Genomic DNA, 17,360 nt, shown 5'->3' with positions numbered 1-17,360 from the left:
TTGAAGATCGGCAAACTAGATCTGGGGTCAGTCAGGGCTGGTAGGGGATTTTGTGTAAAGGGAGGAGCTAGGAGCTCGGATCTATAATGTGATAGAAGTTGCCGGCTCGGATCCGAGATCGGATCCGTATCCCAAAGGTTGCTGATAAATGAAGTTCTTACTTCAGATCTAATTATTATGGAAAGTGAACTTTATGTCATTGTACAGCCTTCTTAAACCATATACTTATTACATGGAAAGATGAATTTTATTTGTTTTGGGTAGAAATTTGGTATTTAAGCATGGTATGGATACAGGTTTCTGTATAAATATAGAATGCATTTGCTGCTTTAGTTTCAACTGACTTATCACATATATTTTTCTAGGTCCATCTGACAGGACTATATGGATAGCTCTGTGGGAGGTAGGGACATCCATCTTGGAAGTTCATCTCCCTACTGAGAGTAATTTTCTGTGTGATCACTTTCTTGATGTACTGTATTCGGAAAGACCATGTTTTACTGATCTTTCAGAAAAGTTGTTATTCCAAAATCTTTAACTGCTTCTTACTGCAAGGACACTGAGAATTGGGACCTTAAGTTGTTCATTTCTTTTGTGAACACATGTAAAACATTTTATAACTTTAGTGATATTGTCAATGATGTCAAGGACTTGGACATTTCCAGATATCAGAAACCACTACTGTATGAGCTATGCAGTTCTGTTTAACGATAGAAACTATTAATGTTAAATAATATAATAGGTTAAGGAGACTGTACAGGAACTGTGGGGCAGAAACATATTTTCATTTTGTTGCAAGAGTCACTTTGGCTTGCTCATTCAAATTGTTTTTCATGGAACACAGCACACAGGAAACCTATCAGTTCCTTGTGCATTGGACTAGAAATTTTTAAAAGCACTTTCTTCTGTAGCTTTTTCACACATCTAACACTGCCTATCACATCCTAGTCCAATAAGCTCTCTGATGACTAATTCCCAACTACAGTGTTTTTATACACACTGGTGACTCAGGATCGCTTCCCTGTTTAAAAAAAAAAAAAAAAGACGACAACTTGCTTGCCTGGAAAAGATCAGATCCTGGACCTGACTAAGTGCAGCTTACTGACAAATCAAAAAAAAAAAAAAAAAAAACAGAAAAAGTTTGCATTAACGAGGTGCTGAAGAACATATGGACAATAACAATGTCGTAGATTTGAATTTTGTAAGTATGTTGTACAACTTTTTTTCAAAATTTTTTTTACCAGTTAAACAAACAGAGGAGATGGAGAAACCTGTGGCTGCAGGTACCCAATGCTGGCTATGCACACACACACACACACACACACACACACACACACATATACTTTATGCTAATAAGCACTGTGCTGTTAATCACAGAGCTGACACGTTCCTGCCCCTAACACTAAAGCTGCTGCAGCCAGTTATGAGGCATCTGGTTCTTGATTAGACTGCACTATTTACGATTATTAACTTTTTACTATTACCTGTACTGTACTACACATCAGGCTATTTATTAAAATTAAATTAGTGAAGTATAAGCCAGTAGATGTGCTACAATATTACTACGCATTAAAGCTGCTAGGGATTGTTGCTCCTTGGTCCAGACTAAATTAACTGTAGTTACTGTTAACTAACTGATTGTCTGTGCTACATATTAAAATTAAGTCAGTGCACAGGTTGCTAGATGATCTATTTCATTGCTGTGTGTAACAGACAACCTATAACACAGTGGAAATCTAATGCAACTATGTGACAGCAGAAGGATTAAGTACATCTATTATGTATCTATTGCTAGTCAGCATTTTTGTTTGCCTCACCCCCTTCCAGGTGATGTATGCTCCCTGCCCCCTTATCATTTTGTCAGTTTATTTAAACTTGTGTCTGATCCTATTGGAGGTGGCACAGGTATGCTATCAGGTATATACATTTTAAGCTATTAGCTGTCCAGATTTTTAAATGGCTGTATCTGTTTTTCAAAAGCCAGTGTCCAGATTTTCTATGCCTGTAGGTTGAGAGGTATGCTTTGTAGTACTGTGGAAGGCATACAGCTTAAAGTACACAGTATCACTTTAACTGTGGCTCGGGAGGTTCTGTCTGGTAAATAGCTCTGTTATAGTAATATGCCACTGCCAAATTTGGAATGCGCTCCCTCTCTCTATTATTCAACTAGACTCTAAAAACTTTTAAATTTGCACTAAAAGAACACTATCTCAATAACCTTGTCTGTTCATGTAATATGATTAAACCACCTTAAATGTTTTGGCCACTATACACTACAGATACTTTTACTAACTTAATACAGTTGCAATCTCTTTATTTCTATGGCTGAATAAATGATTAAACAGTATTCTTACTTATGAAAATATACAAACAGAATTACTAAAAATGTAACGCACTGGGTTTATTTTCTTGCATTGTATACCTCTACAATATGTATTTGTCTTGTATATCTACTTCAATTTGTATCATGTAAAACCTTTCTTGACTTTCAAAGTTAAGCTGATGTTAATGTAAAAATTTCTGTGATTGTATGGAGATTTTCTCCCTGGGCCTCCACTGAAAAAGGGGCGTTGGGCCCAATGGACTTTCCCGGTCAACAAATGTCAATCAATCAATCAATAAATAAATAAATATCACAGTCTGCACAATAGCACTGCAAGTGATGCTCAAGGAAACCCACAGCCCAAACTAATCGTTCAGCCTGTTCCTGTTCTCACCAGTACTGCTCCTCCTTCTCTACTTACAGCGTAGAACCACAGCATTCTTTGGTTTTAACTTAGCCTAAGAAATACTAGAAGAACCATTATTTTAAAGAAAAGATGCTAATTACATGCAGTTTGCAAAAACAGTGTATGTCTTTACATTTTTGTAAAGAAGCTACACCCATTTGCTCCTTCCTTTTCTTTTGTTTTTTAACTTCGTTCCTGGCACAAAAGGCTATTTAAATCTACAGGTTGCTGTCTTCCTCCAGGAGTGGCAGAAGTTGATCCTGTGTTAAGCTTTCACTTTCTCTGATAAAGCCTCTCTTTTCCATTGCTTCATTCGCTTCTTAAACAGTGGAAGCAGACCAGTGGCGGTCTCCCTTACTTCCTTTTACAAGTTTCAGGATTATCTTGCAAATTAGCACACCAGGTTTATACACAGTTCGCTCCCAGTTCCGTGACTCTCAGCAGACAATGGGTTGCTTCAACAAGGGCTGTTTCAGTGCGCAAATTAATTTTGTTCCATATAGAAACTGTACTTTGAAAAAGGCTGGCTACAATACCTTAAACCTTGTACACAACTTCATTACCGGTAGAAAGATGACTTCTTCTAGAGACTGCTAAAAAAAAATCGGCTTTGTATTAAAACACTTCCCCACCATCATTTCTTCACAGAAATGGGCATGGCAAAAGTGACTGACATGGCAGTGGCACTTGAGTGGTATGTTAATCATGCATGAGTGACAATCCATGCAGATTAGGCAGTATCATCGTGAATATTCATTGTGTGGTCATACTGTGCCACTCTAGTCAATGTTCATCTGTTAAGCAAATATACGGAAGGGCTCAGGCAAGCGTCAGTCTGCTTAATAAAACTGAACCAGGGTTTTAGTAAATCTCTCAACCGTTTCTGATTTGGTCTTCTTCCTTGCAATACAGTTAATTATGCTGGTAAATCACGAATAATTATGCTGGTAAATCATGAATAATTACATTTAATCAGTTGTGCCAGACATTATAGTTTTATACCTCTTATTCTTAAAAAGACTGCAGTTGAAAAGGTGGTGGTGTATTACATTTCTATATGAATTAGACTAATATTTAAAAACTATCCTAAATTTTCTCATTATTTGCTGCCTTTGTCTGCCATTCTCAAGTAAATAAGTAGAGAGCTATAGCTACATGTGCCTGTGCCTTCATTTCCTAGTTGAATTTACTCTAGGTGAAGCTGCCTGATCTTGTATTATGCAGCCCTTGGAAAATTAGCTCTGGAGCTCTGGTGTAGATGAGTTGTTTTCGTTCAGCTGTTACAGTAAGTTACTATCTATTTAATCAGCCGTGTAGATTTCCAGAGTTTAAATAAGCATGTCCATTGTGTATGTTTTGTGTGACTTTCTTCGCTGATTACCTTCGAGCAGAATCATTTTGTCATCTTTTTGGAGTAGAAAATATATATGTACAATACAGTGTGTGTCTGTGTAATATATTTAGTTTATGAATTTGGGAACAAAGATCGATGCTTACAGCCTGTTAAAATACATGACAAAATAAAAACAAAACATAATTTATTTCACCAAAATGAGTTTCTGTAGTACAGTTTTATATAGTAATCGCTTTTACGGGGGGGGCAAGCACCCTGCACCCATGTAGTACCAGTGCATGCCACTCTACAGAAGTAGCTTAAAAACTGCTGTTTTCTGCCAAGAACTACAGTTGCTTATGTCCATTCCTTATGTGTTGCATGCAAACACATTGTATAATATCTGTAAGCAATATGTAGCTGCAGCAATGCTATCGTCCTACAAACATATGAATGACTGTTAAAAAGTACTATTTTGAATGTTTGTATACTGTTACATATTTTATATTCAGGTCAGTTACTGTGCAGTTACAGCAGCGCGCACATTCAGCTACTTTGAATGAAGTACAATTCAATATTTTGAATATTCATATTGTGGGAGAAGGTCTTCATGTATATTATTCACAAGTACAGAAACAATAAACATCATGAGCACGTTGTAGGTCAGGGTTTGGGTGGTCCTTGTTACTGCACATCTGGTGGGGGTAGTGTTCTAATACAAAGCCAAAAAATCAAACAGATACCTGGAGCTCACTCACCTTCACTACTTTGCCCACTAGCCATAATTTAGCAAACTAGCCATAATTTAGCAAACATGCTTGGAATCTGGCCAAAACTGGTCTAGGCTGTCTTCTGTCTGCCAAGATACTGAGCAGATGGGCTTTATCAATAAGTCTTCAATATGTAGTCCAGGCCTTTTGTGGATAAGCTCCTGCATGAATGCCAGACAGTTATTACCTTTCATATTTTCAGGAATACCTTTAAAACACAGGTTTTCTTTTCTTGTTCTACATTCCATTTCCATTTCAGTTTCTCTTATAAATCCTCCTGCTTGGCTTCCATCACCTCAATTTTAAATTTAGCTTCAAACATGTCCCCTGTTATCAGCACTGAAAAGGAGTAGCTAGAGAATCTTTAATTTAATAAGTGTCATTTTATTTGACTTTATGCAGTCATTCAACTTTTCACTCATGTTTAGTACTTTTGCAGAGTCTTGTCAGTCTTCTCTTATGGAGCTGTGGAATTCACTGCAGTCTCTCTGTTCACATTTACGTGAGATGACTACTTGTCTGCTATCTAATCATCAGTTGCAACAGCTAACTGGAGTTTTCTCTTATGGACTTTTTTTAATGACTTTTCCCTCTGGTCAACAGACGGCTATCATCATACACTAAACAAAGGACAACAGAACTGAAATAATGATCTAAAATTGGCAATTTATATGTAATTAGTCTTGAGGACAGGAAAGTACAGTTTTGTACCTACCATAAATGTAGATGTTCGACTGCTAATACAGCTGCAGTCATAACAGATGGGTTATCCTGCCGTCAGGCGGGTCCTCGGTCGGCCGAATTCCAAAGTCTAGGTCCAGTGCCGGATGTCGTCACTTCTTCCCTGACGTCAGTGCGGCAGGGGTATAAAAGAACCAGCTTACGCCATTTTCTTCAGTTTTTCTTGCCCCAGATGTCAGGTGCCCCCAGAAGGAAGGCAAAACATAAATTTATGTAATAATGCAATGCAATATAATCAAAAAACAGTAGATGCAAGCAAATACACCATAAAAGAATACCCCAATCAGGTTGTATGAGGAGGTGTTAGCCATTAGGCCTGTCCCAAGAGGGGAAGGAGGGAGGGAAACCTGGACTGCAGCTGTATTAGCACTCGAACATCTACATTTATGGTAGGTACAAAACTGTACTATGTTCATCGTGCATACAGCTGCAGTCATAACAGATGGGTAGAATCCCAAAGCTAAAAAAAATGGGTGGTAGGCACTAAGTGGAACAAGGAGGAGCAAGGATGCCCTGCAAGACTGCAGTGGCAAAGCCCGCTCTAGATTTGGAGTATAATGGTAGGTGGTAGTGCTTGGAGAATGTATGTACAGAACTCCAAGTGGCTGCTTCCAAAATATCTTTGGTAGGAACCCCCCTGAGGAAAGCTGCAGAGGTAGCTGTGGCCCTTGTGGAGTGAGATCTGATGCCTGTAGGTACAGTTTTACCATGAAAAGAATAACAAAAGCGTATGCAGTGGGCTATCCATTTTGAGACTGTCTGTTTGGAAATAGTCTTCCTTTGAGCACCTGTAGCATAGGATACAAAGAGTTGCTCTGATTTTCTGAATGGCTTTGTTCTGTCCAAATAATAATGAAGCTGTCTGTGAATGTCCAAGGAATGTAGTAGTCTCTCCCCTTTGTTTTGTGGATTAGGGTAAAAGGTAGGTAAGTGGATAGCCTGATTCAAGGCTACCCTGGATACTACCTTTGGCATAAAGGAAGGGTTGGTTCATAAAGAAACTCTGTCCTGATGGAAAATGATGAAAGGCTGCACAGCCATGAGGGCTTGTAGTTCTGAAACCCTGCGTGCTGAGGTGATAGCTAGAAGGAAGGCTGTTTTCCATGAAAAATATTGCAGTTCCATTGAAGCAGCTGGCTCAAATGGAGGCAGGGTCAGTTTTTCTAGAATTAAATTGAGGTCCCAAGCAGGTACTGGTTGCTTCCTTGGGGGTTTTATATTCTTAGCCCCTCTGAGGAACTGTCTTAAGAGAGGGTGAGAGAATAAAGGAGGATCAGTGTTGTATTGAGCAGAAATGGCTGAGGCATGGATTTTGATGGAGGAGAATGAAAGTCCACTGCTTAGCATCTCAGCAAGGTACTGTAATATTTGAGGTAAATTCAGTATTCCAGGATTCTGACCCTTTTTCTGATTCCAGGCACAAAACAGTTTCCATTCTGCGGTGTAGGCTTTTCTAGTAGAAGGCCTTCTGGCCTCCAAAATGACATCCTGCACTTCCTTGGAGAGTAGGGTCTGTTGTGAATTTAAGTAATCCTCCCTGCGGCTAGATTGAGTGTTTTCAGCTGACTGCGAAGAGTTTTGAAGTTGTGCTGAGTCAACAGAAGAGGCATTAGAGGCAAGATCCATGGTGGGGAATGCATCAGGCTCCTCAGGAGTGGGTACCAGTGTTGTCTTGGCCAGTCTGGAGCAATGAGAATCATCTTTGGTCTGTCTGCTCTGGCTTTTAATAGAACTTTGGGCAGCAGAGGAAGAGGTAGAAAGGCATAAACTGTCATTGTTGTCCAACTGAAAGAGAGTGCGTCCACTTTCCAGGCCTGTGGGTGATAGGTCCTTGAGCAGAATTTTGTTAATTGGTAATTTCCGTGGGTAGCAAAGAGATCTATGTCTGGCCTTCCCCATGCTTGAATTATCTTTGTAAAAACTTGAGGATGCAACTTCCATTCGTGTGGATCTATCATATTTCTGCTTAGGTTGTCTGCCAGCGTGTTTTCCTTGCCTGGCAGGAATTGTGCTTAAAGTTGGATTTGTAATTCCAGAGCCATGTTACAAAGAGACATGGCTAGTCTGCACAGGGAATATGAATGGATTCCTCCCTGTTTGTTTATGTACCACATCACTGTGGTGTTGTCTGTCCTTATCAATAGCTGGCCTGGATGCAGTAGGTCTTTGAAAGCCATAATAGCATTTTTTACTGCTAGCATTTCCTTTTGATTGATGTGTAGGTGCTTTTCTTTTTGGGACCATTTGCCCTGAATGCACTGATCTGTCATGTGCGCCCCCCAGGCGCAGTCCGAGGTGTCTGTTGTGATGATTTGATTTGCTTGAGACAAGCAGAATGGGAGACCTATGTTTCTTTGGCATGCTTGAGCCCACCACAGAAATTCCTTTTGGAGGCATGGAATCAGTGGTATAATTGTTTCCAAACTGTGGCTGTGTTGAGACCATAAGTTTTTTAGGTACCATTGAAGTTTCCTCATATGCAGCTTTGCACATGGGATTTGCAGGATGCAAGATGCCATGGAATCCCAGAGCCTGCAGGATTTTCCTTGCAGTCAGCCTGGTGAAGGTTGCCAGTTTTCTGAAGTATTGCGTTAGTTGCCCTTGTTTCTCTGGCGTGAGGTAGGCCATCTGGGTGTTTGTGTTCAAGCTGGCACCCAGGAAAATTATTGTTTGAGAGGGTATTAGTCTTGATTTCTTTTTGTTGACTGTGTATCTCAGAGAGTTCAACAACTTTATTACAAATGCCAGGTGTTTCAGAAGTATGTGTTTGCTGTCCGCTTGGATCAGGCAATCGTCCAAATATGGGTATATTTGTATCCCTTGAAGTCTGCAGAAGGCAATTACTGATGCCAGGCATTTTGTGAACACTCTGAGCGCAGTAGATAAGCCAAAGGGCAATGCAGAGAATTGATAATGGGTTGAACCTGCAAGAAATCTGAGGTATCTTCTGCAATCTTGTCTGATAGGGACATGCAGGTATGCCTCCTTGAGGTCCAATGTTACCAGCCAAGACTCCTTGCCCAGCATGGGAAGAAGCTGCTGTAATGTGAGCATCTTGAATTTTGGTTCGAGTAAATATGTGTTTAGTATGGATAGGTCCAAAATAGGTCTCCAATCTTTGTCCTTCCTTGGTACCAGGAATAGTCTGGAATAAAAACCTTGACCCTGTTCTTGTGCAGGTACCTCTTGAATAGCTTTCATGTCCATGAGAGCTGAAATTTGTTTTTGTGCCTCTGTCCTTTGATTTTGTGGCAGGTTTGGCATGCCTCTCATTTTTGGAAGGATGTGAAAGTGGAATCTGTATCCTCTGTCTATAATGTCCAGGATCCATTTGTCTTTTGTGACAATATGCCAATTTTTCGAAGATAATGCCAGTTTCCCGCCTAAAGGTGCTGCCATTAGAGCTTTGCTTGGCATGCAAAGGGGAAAGTCATTGGTTCTACTTTCTGAATGGCTGTGATCTATCCTCTCCACCTCTTGGAGTAGGTGCTTGCCGTTGTCTACCTCTAAATGATCCTTGAGATTGCCCTCTACCCCTTGGGCGCCTGTATCTACCTCTTTGAGGTCTGTCCGTGGCTGGAAAGGACCAATTTTCTGAAGGCCAATTTCTACTGAAACGTGGAGGTTGTACCTGTAGGAAATCGTTCACTGTTTGCACTGATTTTGCCTTTTCCTCCATTTTCTTTAATACCTCCTCAGCTTTAACACCAAACAATACATCTTTTTGAAGAGGTGCATCTAGTAATTTAGCTTTGACATGATCTGGTAAGGTTTGTTCTTTGAGCCAAGCATGTCTACGTATGACTGATCCTGTAACATCAGCTCTACATGAGGCCTCTAAAGCATCAAAACCACATTGCAAGGTATGTTTACCCACTTGCTCTGCACTATGCAACAAATCCTGCAACTCCTTCAAGTCTGGTTGTTCAGGTTGTGACATTTTGCTTTTCAACTGAGATAACAAAAACTGTTGATATTTTAATATATGGAACTGACAGTTTAATGCCCTCCTGGTTAAAGTGGCCGAGGTGTATACCTTTTCCCCCCACCTTTCTAAAGCTCTGGAATCTCTCTCTGAAGGTAATGGATTTTTAGCAGTGGAGGCCTTAATTCCCTTGGGACCCTGTGAAATAGTTTCTGGGTCAGCCGCATGGCTTTTGTATAGGAACTGGTGTGAATCAGGAACCTGGTAATACCTGTCAGGCTTGACTGGAGCTGGAGGTAAAGAAACTGGGTTAAGGCTGGCCTCTGAATACACATCATCTAGTATGTCTAAGACAGTAGGGATAGCCAGAGGCCTGTGCTGAGGGAGCAAGAGGAAATCCCTGAGCCTTTTCTTGGAGTCTGAGTAATCTTGGCCTTCCCACTGGAAGTGTTCCCTCAAGGTATGTAAGGTTTCCCCAAAAGAATAGTCCTCAGGGTGGGGAGACAGATGGAATGGACTACTCTGCATCAGAATCTTCAAAAGGGGAGTAAGAATGTTCATGGTCTTCAGAATGTTCTGAAGTAATGGAGGCCTGGTCCGAGGAAGGGTATTCTTCCTCCACTCTGAGCCTTTTGTCCGAGGGGGGGGTTGAGAACCCCTGATAAGAGTAATCAAATCCTCAGCCATTTTGAGCATCTGCTTTTTAGGCATGAGGCCTTGAGAGGGGCCCTGTGGAGCTTGTCTTTTAGTATGGATGGCTGCTTTAGATTTAGTGAAAGCCTTAATGGAAAAAGAAGAAGATGGCCTGAAGACACCTTGAGAGGTGGCAGGCCTGTCTAAACTCTGAGTTTCCCCGCCAAGAGTGGCATCGGTATCTGTAATCGGGGTGTGGGCCGAGGAGCCTGCGACCTCGGGCACAGAAGACACCACTAAGGAAGTATCCTCGGTAGTCAGAAGCTGCGTAGGCGCCTCGCTGAGAACCGGAGCACCTGCAGTCGGCTTTAGCGTGGTGTCGGAAGAAGTCGTGGACCTCGTATGTCGGTCCTTATCTTTGCGTTTTTTACTCAAAACTGGAGTCGGAGTATCCGACGACATAACGTAATTAAACTTTTTGCCAAAATAGTGGTGGGCGAACTACGCCCGATGCTTAATAGTGCGTTTGTTGAATGTAGCACAAAAACGACAGACCGAGACGTCATGGTCTGGGCCTAAGCAAGGAATGCAGAGGGAATGGAAATCCTTATGCGGTATTTGCTTCCCACGTGAAATGCAATTATTAACTTTGTCTGACATCAGTCTGAGGCAAGAAAAGTTTCCCCAACGGGGTACTTAGCTTTCAAGAAGACTTCGGTTGAAAATATTCGTAATCTCAGGAGCTGGCCGACCGGCACTTGCGAACTGCTTCTGCTTCGGGCACCGCGCGGCAAGAAAGACTGAAGAAAATGGTGTCGGCTGGTTCTTTTATACCCCTGCCGCACTGACGTCAGGGAAGAAGCGACGACATCCGACGCCGGACCTAGACTTTGGAATTCAGCCGACCGAGGACCCGCCTGACGGCAGGATAACCCATCTGTTATGACTGCAGCTGTATGCACGATGAACATCTAAACAGCAGTACTTGTTAACTACGAGAGGCCATACCAAAGTCCCTCCTGAAGACATCTACTGATAGCAGATGCTGTTTTGACATAAAAGATAGGAGGGGGTCTCTCTTCAAACCAAACAAAGGATTCATGAAGCACAGACAGCTTCATTCTGTGGGAGCACTCACCATAGAGACAAAAAGAGGCTGTTTCTTGGTAAAATACAACTTCCACTCACACAGCATTCAACAATGAGTGGAACCGCTATTGAACATTTCTTTATAGGAGACTGACTGGCTTAACCCAGGAAGAAAGGTTCTGAAGACAGGTCTTCCTGAACAGCAAAGAATTCCTGGATGAGCACAGACAACTACCTGCTTCACTGCTATAACATACTTTAAATTCTTAGTGAAAATAAACTGCTGAATCCTCCACAAAACAAACAGAAGTCAGGACTGGATTACACGGACTTTTATTGAACCATAAAATGATGAGAAAAGATGAGCGCTTTCACGTGCCACCTGCACACTTCTTCAGATCTAACATTTTGAATTAATGTGATCCTTATATACAAGGTTCAACTCACATAATTAATCAATCAAGCAATTAAAATCATGAGCAACTAATTAAGAAAACTACACATAATGAAAACTAAACTTCCAATAAATCAAACACTTAAAGTGCAAGGTTGCAATTAAGAATGCTTCTGAATATATATAGCGCATACAAAATCATGAACCTACAATTATAATGTGTCCTCCACTAAAAACTGATTGAGAGTGCTAAACATAATAATAATAATTAGACTTCCAATTATTCAGGAGTTAAAAAATAAGACTGCAATTAAAAACGCATCTGAATATATAACACACACAAAATGATTAGACTGCATTTATACTATGACCATCATAAATACATAATGCAGAATGAATGCCTATCATACCCACAGTGAACTGTATTAAAACTGACAATAAATAAATAGATGTGTATATATTAAAAATACATGAAGATATAAGAATAGCAGTGCATGTAACAATATATATCAGACCAATAGTAACTACCATTGACATGCATTATGTAGCATTCTATACAAAAAGGGGGGACTTATTGACCCTACAGTACAAGGGATGTATATACAAAAACCTTTGTGGTGTGACAAAAAATGTTCAACAATAAATTTATTTATTTGTAAATATTTGTGAATGTATAACATATTAAAATTTTATTTTATATTATAAATATGTTTTTTATTGAAACCAAATTTATGACTAAGTAATGTTTCATCTGATAAATAAATAAAAATCATTTAACCAGGAAAATTTCCAAAAGTAACACTATGCCCAGATAACTTAACAGTGTGACTATTTGAAAACTCACTATGCTCTACCTATCGTCTCAAGCCTCTAGTACAGGTCTCAGGGAAACATAATGGTTCAAACCTGGTGGTAAATGTGCCCCTGTCCTAAAGATCCATTCTAATTCCAGTCTAGCCAAATAATTCATGTTGTCTCCTGGTCTTAAACTAGGTGTGATGACTTGCAACACTCTAAAACTGAAACTATGCTCTGTATATAAATTTACGTGTCTAGCTAACGCATTCAGCTCATTCTTTTTTCTAATATCGTAGATGTGATTATAGATTCTGTCTTTGAATCTTCTTTTTGTTAAACCTATATAGAACACATCACATTGTTTGCAAGTAACCAAATAAATCAAATTCATAGCGTTACAATCAGCATATCCTCTGGGCTCAAACTTAAAAAATCCAAGTGGATGTTCATATGTTTGTGTAACTGTAATATACTGACACATATTACATTTGCCACAGGGAAAACTCCCTTTCTTGGACTGAGTCATCTGTAAAACATGTCTAGTGTTACTGTCATCATAATTAAAAATTAACTTGAGGTTGCCACAATTCTTAAAGGCAAATCGAGGTTTATCACCCACTATGCGTCTAATATGATCATCCATTGTTAGAACATTCCAGTGTTTAACAATAATTTTTTTGAGTTCAATAATGTCGTTCGTGTACTTCATCGTATATCTTAACCTACTGTTATCACTGGTTGAATATTGTGAAAAATATGAAACATTCCTATGTTGTCTATAGATATTACTAGTTCCATCTGTACCCTCAATGGTGGGATTACTTATTCCTAAGGTTGTGTTTTTAATATGCCTAACCAAGTTGGAGTCGTAGCCCCTATTAAGAAATAGGACTTCCAGGCAATCTGCTTCCTTTAGTAAAGTATCTTTATCTCTACATAGTCTGGTCAACCTGATGTATTGGCTTTCAATGATACCCGAAAAAATATATCTAGGATGCATACTACTGTAACTTAATATAGTGTTCTTCCAGCAGGGTTTCCTGCACAAAGATGAAACTAATCTCTTTTCATGATTAAACGTAAGACTAACATCTAAAAAGTTTATAGTATCTTTTGAGTATTCAGCTGTGAATCTCAAAAATTCTGTGGTGGACTCAAGGTAATTGAGAAATTCTTGAAATTCTAAAATTGTGCCTTCCCATACAATAATAACATTGTCTACAAACCTCCTATAGAGTTTGATTCTATTAGACCATGTACTATTAAATAAATGTTGTTTTTCCCAAAAATACACTACTAAATTGGCGTAAGTTTTAGCACATGGGGTGCCCATAGCGACACCCCATGTCTGTAAGTAGTGTTTCTTATTGAATAGGAAGACATTATTTTGTAACACCAATTTCAAAAGCTGACAGACAAGGATTTGTCTGTCAACAGTGAAGGTCGTCTCATTCACCATCAGTTCTCTAATGGCCTGTACACCGTATTCATTCGGTATGCAGGTAAAAAGATTCTTGACGTCAAGTGTAATTAACAAGAAATTCTCTTGTTGAAACCAATCATGTTGTAACTGTTCAATATCATTAAGCAACTGATATGCATCTTTAAGTATAATTGATATGCTATCCACTACTGGTCTCAATAATTTCTCTAAGAAAATTGAGATGGTTGAAGTAGCCCATCCCTTGCCAGAAACAATCGGACGCATGGGGATTGGGAACATGTTCTTATGGATCTTGGGTACTTTAAGTTCTCCACATCTCCCAAAAGACAAGGAAGAATTGTGTGTTTCTATCCTCCAGATGAGGAAGAATGTTAATTTTTGTCTCCAAAATATCAAAGACTGCTTTCCAACAGACAGTACAGTGAGGAATGATTAAAAGCCCTTGATAAATATGCAAGACATGCATAAAAGGACCAGCTTTATGCAGCAAACACAAAGTGCATGGAGGTCTTATATTAAAACTTTCAGACTACAGAAGCATTTATGAAGCAGTGGTTTCAGCAGTTTATACATCTAAATGCTGTTAAACAGGTAAATACCTGTAAGAATAAGAACACTACATAAAATACATTAATTCTGCTCCAGGGTTAAGTGAACAACCTGGCTGCATGAAAGAACTTGGAAGACACCAGTATGCTACTCCATTTCTTGACACTTTATCAGTGATACTCATATGTAGCAAAACAATGAAGATTGACCCATAATAACAAGAGTTACAGACATGTGACCAAACAGTGCCATCTAGTGGCAGGGTATGATAAATAAAACCTGATGAATGAGACTACTTCAAAGATCATCTGAAGGGAAACTGTAAGGACACATTATACATAATAATGTCAACATGTGACGTTGGTTTCCTACAGTCCTAGACAAATGGCCATTGGAGAAATGGTCGCAACAGTTCAAACCACTTGGGCAGTAAATTCCACAACATCCAACCTGCTGCATCAGTTACTTGAATTAACACCCTAATTACAACAAATGCAATAAATCCTGAGGACACTCCAGGGCAGTACTATTCACAGAGCTGAAGAGAGGATGCAGAGTACTGTCTTTTCATTGAAAGAAGAGAGGATCCTGAGTGCTGTTTTTCAGTGAATGACAGCATTGCTTCTTTAACCCAAGTACCTACCCATACAAGCTAACAGAAGTATGCTCATCTCTAAAACCACTAAATCCAGCTGTTATACAAAGCAGCAACCAACAAAAAGTTTTCCACTATAAATGGTGCATGTCTATTCATGATTTTTGGTCTGCATCAACATCTGACATACATCCATGGATCACTGCATTTGCCTTTTGATACAGTAAGTAACAATTTGCAGAATAAAATTGTATATTATCACCTTACCCTTACAGCTGATGAGAAGAGCAGTCAGTTTAAACATAGCCTGTGTATAGGCCTCAGGCTGACCAGATTCAAGTACTCCATCCAATTGCTTAACCATTAGTTTATTCAGGTCAGACACGTTTCCCAGTGACTCAGAGAAATGGATCATTCCGGCCACCTACAATCAAGATGTATGCATTAGGTCAAGATGTATGCATTAGGCACTAGGCATTATTTGTTTTTCTTTTTGAAACCCAGGTTGGGAGTCTTGAAACTATTTTAGCCACAATGCACTCCAAAAGCAGTACAGCTGAAAATATGTAAAATACAACTAGTTAATACAAAAATAAATAAATAAATAAACAGCTTGTAGAGGTGATAGTAAACAAAAATAATTAGCATGAGCCTCAACTAGTACAAACACACAAGACACAAACATATGACATTGCCAAGTAAACAAAAATTAATATGAGGATTTAGAAACTCAAGCAAAGCCTCTAGTTTTGATACACAACCAAAATAAAGCCAAACACGAAGGCCAGGTCTAAATTATTTCAAGGTAGCTAACGTCCTAATCTCTGCCGTGAGCGAGTTCCATAATGTCGATTTCTGAGAAAGAACACACTTGCGAGGAAGATAAAGGAGGTGCAGTACTCCTAAGAGTTGGTGATCCTTGGAATTTGGACTTAAGGGCATGCAAGTGACTGCTGACACTGTAGTAGTGAAGAGGGAATAAATATCCATCATAAGAAACTTGAAAATGAATATACCAAGTAAACCCTACCAGAAACAGTGAGAAAACCAGCCAACTGCAAAATTAAGCTCACTTACAGGCAATAGCATTGGGACTATGAGGCAAGGAGCATACCTCTCAACTGTCCAGATTTTTGTCTCATATTTTTAGTCTGTTCCTCAAAAAAATAAATGCAGTGAGGTATTGCCAGCTATGCCAGGAGAAATAAGGCAGTGGAGGCATAACATATGCCAGCACACCTAGCTGAAGTTTTGTTAAGAATTATATGTTGTCTGAATATCAAACTAATTTGTACAGATGCCTGCACTGAAAAATGTATTTGTAAAGTTGCTTCTGTTAAAAATGTATCAACAGTGTGTCCTGCTGGACAGAGGAAGAAATATACATGTATTACCGTAACTGTTGAAATGTATATATATATTGCAACAATTGGTACTGGAAGAGAAGGGGTTAATCTCAGTCCAGCTAACTTTGAAAATAGTTTAAAATGAAATTATCTGGCTTAGGCTATAAAGATTGTATCTTACAGTTCTCAATGTAGCCGGAGACAAAGTCTGTACTAGGAAGCTTTCTGTATTGTCCTTGGGGTGACCCAGTTGCTACTCTGGAAGGGTGGAAGTCTGAAATTGTCTTATGACTTCCAGAAGCTGCAATAGATCTTAGCAAGCTGTGTGTGTGTGTGTGTGTGTGTGTGTGTGTGTGTGTGTGTGTGTGTGTGTGTGTGTGTATTATTGACACACAAGTGCTAAATCCTGTCAGCTTCTAGCCAAGGGGGTAGCATGAGAACCAGAAGTCAGATGACCAGATGTATGTGTGATGTCATTCTGTAATCCATCACTAAAAATGATGTTTTAATACTAGGTGAGACTGAAGTCTCAGACCAGTCTGTTTTTGTAACCTGATAAAGAAGGATCTTTCACCACTTCATCTTGCCTTGCTCTAGTAAATGAACCAGGGAACAGTAATTCTTTAGATCAGTCAGGAAAATATAGTGAGATTATTTAGGTACTGTTTTTCTGTACCTGTGTGAATCTATTTGTTGCTCACCCCTCTCCAATATAGGTGACAAGCAGGCAGGGTATTTCATTTAGATGTTTTAATACATAGAAACACATCAGGATGGATAGCCGAGGTTAGGGAATTTATTGGCGAAGACCGCCAAAGGAACCAAGATATTGGAAGCAAATAGCTAGAAAGGGAAAGGTAATAGAATGGGAAGGGGCCAAGAATTTATTTGGACTGCAGGCTAGAGACTGCCTTCCCTATCAATGATTGAAAGAGTAAAGACAAAGAGAAAGAAATAGGGAGGTCCTAAATGAAACACCAGCACTGGTAGAGTTTTTAATAGAATCTAGAACAG

General features: G+C 39.5%; 1 protein-coding gene across 1 annotated transcript in view; it reads right to left on the bottom strand.

Moving 5' to 3' along the window:
- PI4KA (phosphatidylinositol 4-kinase alpha) overlaps nucleotides 1-17,360 on the bottom strand; it is a gene marked incomplete at its 5' end in the record, with an annotated part of 2,160,482 nt that overhangs the window by 930,933 nt on the left and 1,212,189 nt on the right. Inside the window, 1 exon segment of the mRNA XM_044068731.1 lies at nucleotides 15,268-15,424. Coding sequence (XP_043924666.1) covers nucleotides 15,268-15,424 — 157 coding nt within the window.

This window comes from Protopterus annectens, chromosome 4.part0 (assembly GCF_019279795.1).
Source record: "Protopterus annectens isolate FY-2018-M chromosome 4.part0, PAN1.0, whole genome shotgun sequence".
Taxonomy (NCBI): Eukaryota; Metazoa; Chordata; order Ceratodontiformes; family Protopteridae; genus Protopterus; species Protopterus annectens.
The sequence above is the reverse complement of the archived record's forward strand: the minus strand, read 5'-3'. Positions and strand labels throughout refer to the sequence as shown.